At 28.9% G+C, this 12,194-nt stretch overlaps 1 protein-coding gene across 2 annotated transcripts in view; it reads left to right on the top strand.

The window, feature by feature from the left end:
* Positions 1-12,194, top strand: part of LOC143249771 (diacylglycerol kinase beta-like) — a 243,099-nt gene that overhangs the window by 175,307 nt on the left and 55,598 nt on the right. For both annotated transcript variants that reach the window (XM_076500158.1, XM_076500159.1), the window contains exon 7: positions 11,866-11,991. In XM_076500158.1, the coding sequence (XP_076356273.1) occupies positions 11,866-11,991 (126 nt within the window). The remainder of the gene's footprint in view (positions 1-11,865; positions 11,992-12,194) is intronic.

A 12,194-nucleotide genomic window follows, 5' to 3' on the forward strand; every position in this document is an offset into this window, starting at 1 on the left:
TAAACTCCTTGTTATCATTTTCAGTTGTACAAACCATAGACATACCAGACATTATATCTGTTGACACTAGTTGTCCTTAGATTATGTAAATCAAGTTGCTGTTGTCCATTATTCTAGGTTTCTTAGAAGGTAAGAGTTCCAACACCATTTCGGTTCAGTTAATGATATGATCAACAAAACCTCCAACCTTGAGTCATCACTTGATGCTAATACAGTATCGTATCATATCATACAGTACAACCAATATGCATCATATCATAAAATACAACCATTAGCTCAAAAATTAAGAAAGTCTATTTCCTTAGAATTGTCGATTTCTTCACCAAATAGTCATTCCATCTGTTTCATAATTGACTGGTATTCATAAAATGCACTTCACACATTGTACTTTACAATACCATTCGATAACTCAGAAAGCAATGAAGGCTACTTCTTTTCAGTTATTCATCTCTCATCCGCATGACAACTCAAGCTGTGTGATCAGTACATTTAATCCCACCCACCTTAACTGAATGGTCATCATTGGTGGTTTAACCAACTATCAGAATCTTCTCTCCACTTTAGTTTTAGTGCTTCTAAGTCTGTATCATTCTGGATGAATAGACGAGTACTCTCATCTCTTTTGTTCTCACCTTCTGCTCAAATAACAAATAACTGCTTGTACAAGTGCCATAAGGTATGTGCACTCTAAGAACATCCATAGCAGACTTGGATCATTAATTCGCTCTTTTTGAAGGTCATTCAACTTTAATTGCGATATCCATCTACTAGTAAAATATCCTACTATATGACTATGTCACTACTATGTCTTATTTATCCTCTTTTACCAGTGGGTGTTTTATCAAAGTGTCTACTATGTCTAGAAACCTATTATTGTTCTGGCTGTTCCTGTATCAACAGGAATGTCATCTTTTGCTTTCGTACTCTGGCAAGTACTTGCCAAGGCCCACGAAACCATGAATTAACTGGGCTAATAACTAAATCTTCTTGCATAAGTTATTCATTGTATTACAATAAAATGTCCAGGATTTGCTTAAAATTCATTAGTTTCCTAGAACTATAGTGACATTGTTCATCAGGTAATGTTCTTCATAGGCTGTCTCATCAGTCAAAACTTGTCTATTCTGCAAGTATAGCAACGTATGGAAAGTTCATTTGGAGTAACCAAATGTTTTGATCCTGCCTTTCAGAAAGACATCTTGGGGGAGGCATCATCATCAAAGGTTGTGACATGTAAACCATGGAAGGTCTGTAACAGCTATGTTGAAATACTGGATACCATTGTGATTACATTACAGTGTTAGTACAGGGAAGAGAAGTTAGTTAAACCTGAGCTCGGCTTGAACTTGTTTTGACAAGGTAAAAACGATTGAAAGTTTCTTCTTACATCTTTTGATTGATTTAGAGTTACCGTTTCATATCACATCACCACAGAAACTACCTCAGTAATGGTTAGGTCTCTTTCATTTAGGTGGTGCTTCATTATTTTCGCGGGTAGTTATTTCACAAACTTGTCAGGAGGGTATTTTCATGATCCATTAAAGCATATGCAAGATAATTCTTACCATGCTAATGGTGCAAATCATCTGCATAGATTGCCAAGCTTTTTGTTGAAATCCTGTTCCAAGCCTTGAACTTTGCCAAGTAGACTCTGGGCCAAATTTTCAGTAACTTGGCAATAAGTTCTTTATAGCTACAAAGATGTGCCTTTTTCAAATGTTCTAGGACTCATGGGCCAGACCATCTGAACTTGAGATCAAGCACTTTACTATCTCATCTGTGAACAAACTGATCAAACCATTTCATGGACCTTTCTATGATGCACTATTGATTATTGGAGGAGTGATCAGTTTTACTATACTCTCTTTTTTATGCTTCATTCAAACTCTTTAACAATCATTCTCGACTCAACAACTGTCTTCTTCCAGTGATGAATTATTCTCCTTGGTTGTAAGTCCTTTGGTTTTCCATGTTGCAAAAATTGCCATTTTCTTAAAAAAAGCGAAATTTGAACGCAAGACTATGAATAAAAGACAGTACACACTTAAACAGAAAACAGGAAATTCTACGTTAATATATTTCATTATCATGGAACAAAAATTTTATCCTTCTTATCAACTCTATCAACCTTGTTGTTTGGTCATGTAAAACTGTTTGTCCTGAAAGTTATGGGACAAGTCTGCTGAATAACGGGATATTCATGTAGGTACTTATTATAATTATTATATTTCTCAAAGTAACTAAGAAATAGGTACAAATAAACTTTTAAATGAGATGTGTCTGTTTACTCTACGAAAAATAATCCAGAAGACAAAAAATACAATTGCAAAATAAAACTGGTTTCTTTTATTTGCTAGTTTATTCTATTTATTCTTTTAATACTCATTTGTTTTACACAAATTAGCAGTTACTGTCATATTAGAATAACAGCCTGTATGACTAAACACATCTGTTTAGAGAGTGACTATTCTATACTGTAACATTTACAATAATTTCAGACTGATTGGACTTAAATTTGAAACCAAACACTAATTTATAAGAGTTGTTATTAGATTATCCAATCTTTTCTAGGTGAAGTTATAATTCTTTAATCTGCGAATTTTAGAAGCTGAGCCTCCTTCCTTGTGAATTATTTTCTACGAATTCCTTAAAATTGTATTAATACAGCTCCATTTTATGCACTTTGTAATATTATCGTTTCAAGTTTTGTTTGTAAGTGCAAAAATATTTACCTTCAGTGTCAAGTGATGTTTCAAGCCTACTCGGTTTCTATTAATACCTACATTTGATCTCGTGTCTCTTTGTGAAGGTATTTATTTTAAACTGAGTTGTTCATAAGATGTTTTGTTTCCAGTAACAATCGTACGAGGTGCTTGGCATACAAAAAGAGACTGTTTAGTTCTATATACTTGCATCTTTGCTACTTAGTCTTCGAGAAGGAACGATGCTTAAATTTGTAAATATTGTGATGTTATCTTTTAACTCCTGGTTGAGGTTGGCTGTCGAGTTTGAATTGTTTAGTGTGGTTATTCAAATTTATTAACTGAGTTTGCTTGTTTGTAATTAAGCACAAAGCTACACAATGGGCTATCTACGTTTTGCCCACCACGAGTATTGAAACCCGGTTGCTAGCGTTGTAAGTCCGCAGACTTATCACTCTAGAGGCTCAGTGACAAAAACTGAAAGCTTATAGCTTAACTCCAAAAATCAAGTTTAGATACTCACCAAGGGCACATCACAGATAGCCTATTGTGTAGATTAATGTTTAACAAGAAACAAACAAACTAGAGTCTGGAAATTTTCTATCTTGTTACATGTAACACTTCCTACTATTTCTTCAGTAAAATAGATTCATCCGATCGCTTTCCTACCACTATTCTGATCTTGACTCATATGTTCACTATGTATATTCTGATCTTGACTTATATGTTCACTACGTATATTCTGATCTAGACTTATATGTTCACTATGTATATTCTGATCTTGACTCATATGTTCACTATGCATATTCTGATCTTGGCTTATATGTTCACTATGCATATTCTGATCTTGACTCATATGTTCACTATGTATATTCTGATCTTGACTTATATGTTCACTATGTATATTCTGATCTTGACTCAAAGGTTCACTATGTATATTCTGATCTAGACTTATATGCTCACTATGTATATTCTGATCTTGACTCATATGTTCACTCTGCATATTCTGATCTTGACTTACATGTTCACTACGTATATTCTGATCTTCACTTATATGTTCACTATGTATATTCTGATCTTGACTCATATGTCCACTATGCATATTCTGATCTTGACTTATATGTTCATTACGTATATTCTGATCTTGACTTATATGTTCACTATGCATATTCTGATCTTGACTTACATGTTCACTACGTATATTCTGATCTTGACTTATATGTTCATTATGTATATTCTGATCTTGACTTATATGTTCACTATGTACATTTAACTTTCACTCCAAAATACGAATCTTGTTTTCTCTCTCTCTTTTTCTCACATTGATTTTCCGAACCTAAATTATTGGAAAATTAAACACATTGAAGACAACATAGAACCAAAATGATCTATATCTAAGAACGGTTTATAATAAACTCATAGTTATAACTAATCTCACAAAAAATTAGCAGACTGAGTTATACAGATAAAAGAAACACCAAAAGTCGATTAAAATAATGTAAGTCCAGAAACTATTGTGTTCAAAATACTAAAACAATAAAAAAATTAATTGTGACGTTGGAGAAGAAACATTACCAGCAGAAGTAGATAGAAAATTAATGATGACGAGAAATCGACTTGAACTAAATATGTATACTAAAGACGACTTTAATTAAATATGTATACTAAAGACGAGTTGAATTAAAAATGTATACTAAAGACGACTTGAATTAAATATGTATACTAAAGACGAGTTGAATTAAATATGTATACTAAAGACGACTTGAATTAAAAATGTATACTAAAGACGGCTTAAAATAAATATGTATACTAAAGACGACTTTAATTAAAAATGTATACTAAAGACGACTTGAATTAAAAATGTATACTAAAGACGACTTGAACTAAAAATGTATACTAAAGACGACTTTAATTAAATATGTATACTAAAGACGACTTGAATTAAATATGTATACTAAAGACGACTTGAATTAAATATGTATACTAAAGACGAGTTGAATTAAAAATGTATACTAAAGACGGCTTAAAATAAATATGTATACTAAAGACGACTTTAATTAAAAATGTATACTAAAGACGACTTGAATTAAAAATCTATACTAAAGACGACTTGAACTAAAAATGTATACTAAAGACGACTTGAACTAAAAATGTATACTAAAGACGGCTTAAAATAAATATGTATACTAAAGACGACTTTAATTAAAAATGTATACTAAAGACGACTTGAATTAAAAATGTATACTAAAGACGGCTTAAAATAAATATGTATACTAAAGACGACTTGAATTAAAAATGTATACGAAAGACGACTTTAATTAAATATGTATACTAAAGACGACTTGAATTAAAAATGTATACTAAAGACGACTTGAATTAAATATGTATACTAAAGACGACTTGAATTAAAAATGTATACTAAAGACGACTTGAATTAAAAATGTATAATATAGACGACTTGAATTAAAAATGTATACTAAAGACGACTTGAACTAAATATGTATACTAAAGACGATTTTAATTAAATATGTATACTAAAGACGACTTGAATTAAAAATGTATACTAAAGACGACTTGAACTAAATATGTATACTAAAGATGACTTGAATTAAATATGTATACTAAAGACGGCTTAAAATAAATATGTATACTAAAGACGACTTGAATTAAAAATGTATACTAAAGACGACTTGAACTAAAAATGTATACTAAAGACGACTTGAACTAAATATGTATACTAAAGACGACTTGAATTAAAAATGTATACTAAAGACGACTTGAATTAAAAATGTATACTAAAGACGACTTGAACTAAAAATGTATACTAAAGACGACTTGAATTAAAAATGTATACTAAAGACGACTTGAATTTAAAATGTATACTAAAGACGACTTGAACTAAATATGTATACTAAAGACGGCTTAAAATAAAAATGTATACTAAAGACGACTTGAATTAAAAATGTATACTAAAGACGACTTGAATTAAAAATGTATACTAAAGACGACTTGAACTAAAAATGTATACTAAAGACGACTTGAACTAAAAATGTATACTAAAGACGACTTGAATTAAAAATGTATACTAAAGAGGACTTGAATTAAATATGTATACTAAAGACGACTTGAATTAAAAATGTATAATATAGACGACTTGAATTAAAAATGTATACTAAAGACGACTTGAACTAAATATGTATACTAAAGACGACTTTAATTAAATATGTATACTAAAGACGACTTGAATTAAAAATGTATACTAAAGACGACTTGAACTAAATATGTATAGTAAAGATGACTTGAATTAAATATGTATACTAAAGACGGCTTAAAATAAATATGTATACTAAAGACGACTTGAATTAAAAATGTATACTAAAGACGGCTTAAAATAAAAATGTATACTAAAGACGACTTGAATTAAAAATGTATAATATAGACGACTTGAATTAAAAATGTATACTAAAGACGACTTGAACTAAATATGTATACTAAAGACGACTTTAATTAAATATGTATACTAAAGACGACTTGAATTAAAAATGTATACTAAAGACGACTTGAAATAAATATGTATAGTAAAGATGACTTGAATTAAATATGTATACTAAAGACGGCTTAAAATAAATATGTATACTAAAGACGACTTGAATTAAAAATGTATACTAAAGACGACTTGAACTAAAACTGTATACTAAAGACGACTTGAACTAAATATGTATACTAAAGACGACTTGAATTAAAAATGTATACTAAAGACGACTTGAATTAAAAATGTATACTAAAGACGACTTGAACTAAAAATGTATACTAAAGACGACTTGAATTAAAAATGTATACTAAAGACGACTTGAATTTAAAATGTATACTAAAGACGACTTGAACTAAATATGTATACTAAAACGGCTTAAAATAAAAATGTATACTAAAGACGACTTGAATTAAAAATGTATACTAAAGACGACTTGAATTAAAAATGTATACTAAAGACGACTTGAACTAAAATGTATACTAAAGACGACTTGAATTAAAATGTATACTAAAGAGGACTTGAACTAAATATGTATACTAAAGACGACTTGAATTAAAAATGTATACTAAAGACGATATGAATTAAAAATGTATACTAAAGACGACTTGAACTAAATATGTATACTAAAGACGACTTGAATTAAAAATGTATACTAAAGACGACTTGAATTAAAAATGTATACTAAAGACGACTCGAACTAAAAATGTATACTAAAGACGACTTGAACTAAATATGTATACTAAAGAGGGCTTAAAATAAAAATGTATACTAAAGACGGCTTAAAATAAAAATGTATACTAAAGACGACTTGAATTAAAAATGTATACTAAAGACGACTTGAACTAAATATGTATACTAAAGACGGCTTAAAATAAAAATGTATACTAAAGACGACTTGAATTAAAAATGTATACTAAAGACGACTTGAATTAAAAATGTATACTAAAGACGAGTTGAACTAAAAATGTATACTAAAGACGACTTGAATTAAAAATGTATACTAAAGACGACTTGAACTAAATATGTATACTAAAGACGACTTGAATTAAAAATGTATACTAAAGACGACTTGAATTAAAAATGTATACTAAAGACGACTCGAACTAAAAATGTATACTAAAGACGACTTGAACTAAATATGTATACTAAAGACGGCTTAAAATAAAAATGTATACTAAAGACGGCTTAAAATAAAAATGTATACTAAAGACGACTTGAATTAAAAATGTATACTAAAGACGACTTGAATTAAAAATGTATACTAAAGACGACTTGAATTAAAAATGTATACTAAAGAGGACTTGAATTAAATATGTATACTAAAGACGACTTGAATTAAAAATGTATACTAAAGACGACTTGAATTAAAAATGTATAATATGGACGGCTTGAATTAAAAATGTATACTAAAGACGACTTGAACTAAATATGTATACTAAAGACGACTTTAATTAAATATGTAGACTAAAGACGACTTGAATTAAAAATGTTTACTAAAGACGACTTGAACTAAATATGTATAGTAAAGATGACTTGAATTAAATATGTATACTAAAGACGGCTTAAAATAAATATGTATACTAAAGACGACTTGAATTAAAAATGTATACTAAAGACGACTTGAACTAAAAATGTATACTAAAGACGACTTGAATTAAAAATGTATACTAAAGAGGACTTGAACTAAATATGTATACTAAAGACGACTTGAATTAAAAATGTATACTAAAGACGACTTGAATTAAAGATGTATTTTAAAGACGGCTTGAGTTAAAAATGTATTTTAAAGACGGCTTGAACTAAAAATGTATTTTGAAGTCTGCTTGAACTAAATATGTATTTTAAAGACGGCTTGAAAAAAAAAAGGATTCTAAAGACGGCTTGAAGTGAAAATGTATTCTAAAGATAACTTGAAATAAAAATCTATTCTAAAGATAACTTGAAATAAAAAAGTATTCTAAAGATGGCTTGAACTAAAAATATATTCTAAAGACGGCTTGAAATAAAAATGTATTCTAAAGACGGCTTGAAGTGAAAATGTATTCTAAGGTCTGTTTGAACTAAATATGTATTCTAAAGACGGCTTGAATTAAAAATGTATTCTAAAGACGGCTTGAATTAAAAATGTATTCTGAAGTCTGCTTGAACTAAATATGTATTCTAAAGAGGGCTTGAATTAAAAATATATTCTAAGGTCTGCTTGAACTAAATATGTATTCTAAAGGCCGCTTGAAATAAAAATGTATTCTAAAGACAGCGGGTATGGGTATTAAAACCCTAATTAAAATAAAGCACAGAACAATATTTAGAGTTTCTTAGTTCATCTTTAGGTTAACAACTGACCGTTGCTGGGCACATGTTTTAGGAACCAGAGTGTGAACGGGTGCGAAACTGTAAGCGGCGTTACAACAGAAAATGGAAACCAGCTTTAAAGAGCATACACACACAAAAAACACCTTCACACGTTTTTGAACACTGTAAATGAAATAAGCACAACATAATCATAGAAAACACCAACATACTAAGTAAAGAAACAAGTACAAAAGCACAAAATCAAAGAAGACCTACTTATACACAAATTCAAACCAAAGTTAAACCAATAAAAGGAACATCTTTATACCTATATTATTTAATAACCTAACATCTAAATGTAACGCCCTACAATATCGAACCCATTGACACTGTCGTTTCTGAGACACGTGTCCAGAGCAACTCGTAAGTTGGAAACTTTCTTTGTTAACCTGAGAAGTTCGAAAATTCTTCTGTACTTTATTTAAAATAAAGTTTTAATTTGCATACGAATCACGTTTAGAATATAATAACTTAGACGTGAGGTAATAAGTCTCAATACGCTGTACTGTTTAATATATAACCCCACATTGGCCATTCCATCTCGTATTGTACATTATGTTTGCTCATCTATCTTACAGTGTTCACTCATTCATCATTGTATTCGGTATTTTTCTATATAGTTTGATAACTGCTTTCTCTTCTTCATCTTTATTGTTAAAACAAAACGCTATCGCGGTGTACTATGAATTTGTACTACTTCTTTGTACATTATCGTTTTCTTATTAATTCCAGCCGTGAGTTATGTGATATTACGATTTCATTCCCATCTTATTCTTGATTTCTATTTTCTGCAGTTTGTACATTACTTTATCCACTTTATTTCCATCTTATTCTTAATTTTTATTTTCTGTAGTTTGTACATTACTTTATCCACTTTATTTCCATCTTATTCTTAATTTCTATTTTCTGTAGTTTGTACATTACTTTACCAACTTTATTTCCATCTTATTCTTGATTTTTGTTTGGTGTAGTTTGTACATTGTTGCAACAACTTTATTTCCATTTTATACTTGATTATTTTCTACAGTTTGTGATTACTCTACCAACTTTATTCCCTTTCTTATTCTAGATTTCTATTTTATGTAGTTTGTACATTACTTTATCAACTTTATTTCCATCCTATTCTTGATTTTTGTTTGCTGTCGTTTTGACATTACTTTACCAACTTTATTTCCATCCTAATCTTGATTTCTGTTTGCTGTGGTTTTTACATTACTTTACCAACTTTATTTCCGTCTTATTCTTGATTTCTGTTTGGTGTAGTTTGTACATTGTTTCAACAACTTTATTTCCATTTTATTCTTGATTTCTATTTTCTTTAGTTTGTACATTACTTTATCCACTTTATTTCCATCTTATTCTTGATTTTTGTTTGGTGTAGTTTGTACATTGTTTCAACAACTTTCTTCCCATTTTATTCTTGATTTCTATTTTCTGTAATTTTTACATTACTTTACTAACTTTATTTCCATTTTATTCTTGGTTTCTATTTTTTATAGTTTGTACATTACTTTATCAATTTTATTCCCATTTTATTCTTGATTTCTATTTTTTGTAGTTTGTACACTACTTTATCCACTTTATTCCCATCTTATTTTTTATTTCTATTTTCTATAGTTTGTACATTACTTTATCTACTTTATTTCCATTTTATTATTGATTTCTATTTTCTTTAGTTTGTACATTACTTTATCTACTGTATTCCCATTTTATTCTTGATTTCTATTTTCTTTAGTTTGTACATTACTTTATCCACTTTATTTCCATCTTATTCTTGATTTCTATTTTCTTTAGATGTACATTACTTTATCCACTTTATTCCCATTTTATTCTTGGTTTCTATTTTCTGTAGTTTGTACATTACTTTATCTACTTTATTCCCATTTTATTCTTGATTTCTATTTTTTTTAGTTTGTACATTACTTTAGCTACTTTATTCCCATTTTATTCTTGATTTCTATTTTCTGTAGTTTGTACATTACTTTATCCACTTTATTTCTTCAATGTGTTTGAAGTTTCATTGTAAATACTATTCTATACGTGTTTATTTTTTAACTTTACATATCTTTATACTTTAATTCCTGTTCTCTAGAGGATACAGTTTATGTATTAAATTTCTTGTTCTCAAAACCATTTACTACATATTTTCTCTCTTTTTTTTTGTCTTGTTTATTAGTGTGTCTGTGTGTTCGTCGTACTCGCAAATTTTATCTTTCTTTGTCTGTAAATATAATTTATTAAAAATTCTTTCTTTGCATACCTTATTGCATTTTTTTGAAATTTCTGTTTCGGTGTTCAGCTTGTTACTTTCTGATTCTTGTATTTGATTAAGTATTTCCAATTTTGTTTCTAATCGATTACGTATCTGTAACTCTGGCAAGTACATGCAAACACCATTGACTTAAGTACTTTCGAAAAATAGGTTCTTATATAACTTCAATATTTCCTGCTATTAGGATTGGGTCCACTCTTCAAAACCCATTCATTAAAAACATACTTTCCTAAAATTAATAGTATTACTACTTCTAAATTATAGTTTTAAAACTAAAGATACTTATTTTTATGTTTAACAGGCAAACTTCTGGAAAATTATAAATTATCAACTGCATTTTGTTGCTATTTTTTTGCATTTGTTTTGGTTTGTGAAGACACGTATTTTCTCGATAACCTATTCCTGGTCTTTAAAATGATTTATTACTGTTGTTATATTCTCTCTCGAACATGATTTCTAATTTTCAAGAATATTTTTTCACATGTGTAATTTTCTCATTTTCCACGACCATGTTTTTACGTCGTTAATATTTTCATTTTTTTATTTACAACTATTTTTTATATACTACATATTTTTAACCTATTTTGTGTTTGTTGTTTCTATTTTTAAGGATTACCTATTATATATAACTGATTTCTAATTCCAATAAAGTTTATGATTTATATTGTATTTTTTTCATTATTTATTTCCATTAATGTGTTTGATATGAAACTCCTTTCTTCCACTTTTTGTGCCTCGTCTCCGATATTCAGGAATTTTATGATGTATTATAAATTTGTTTCTTTTCTTTTCTCAATTTTCTTGTCTCCTCTCAAGAACGTCTCTAATTTATTATACATTTTATTTTTTCCTTCATCTGATTTTGTATTCCCAAAATGTTTGTTGTTAATATCTACCGTCTCCTACACCCAGTTTATTATTTCTAAATACATTTTTTTCACATATTTGTATTCTTTTTTTTTACGTATGGTTTCCTTTTTTCATCCCCGTGTCCGGTTTTTTACAAGTTGATCTGAAACCGCTCCGGAAGGCTAGTAGTCATGTGGATATCCATGCCCTCCGTGTCCAACTGAAAGAAATTGTTTGTTACTTGTCACTGTTAGAAGCTGGAAGACCAGAGGACAAACTGGAATGTAAGATATTTTTTAATATAAATGGTTTATTATATAGAATATTATAAACGGCCGAAAGAGAGAGAGAGAAAAAAAAGGTTTTTCATAGCATTACAAAACATTTCATTTGGGAAGGGCTTTAAATATACATATAGAATATACTTCACATTTCTAGCATTATTCTGGAACAATTGCATTCATTATAATCGGCTAGTAAACCACAG

Source organism: Tachypleus tridentatus, chromosome 4 (genome assembly GCF_004210375.1).
Source record: "Tachypleus tridentatus isolate NWPU-2018 chromosome 4, ASM421037v1, whole genome shotgun sequence".
Classification (NCBI taxonomy): Eukaryota; Metazoa; Arthropoda; class Merostomata; order Xiphosura; family Limulidae; genus Tachypleus; species Tachypleus tridentatus.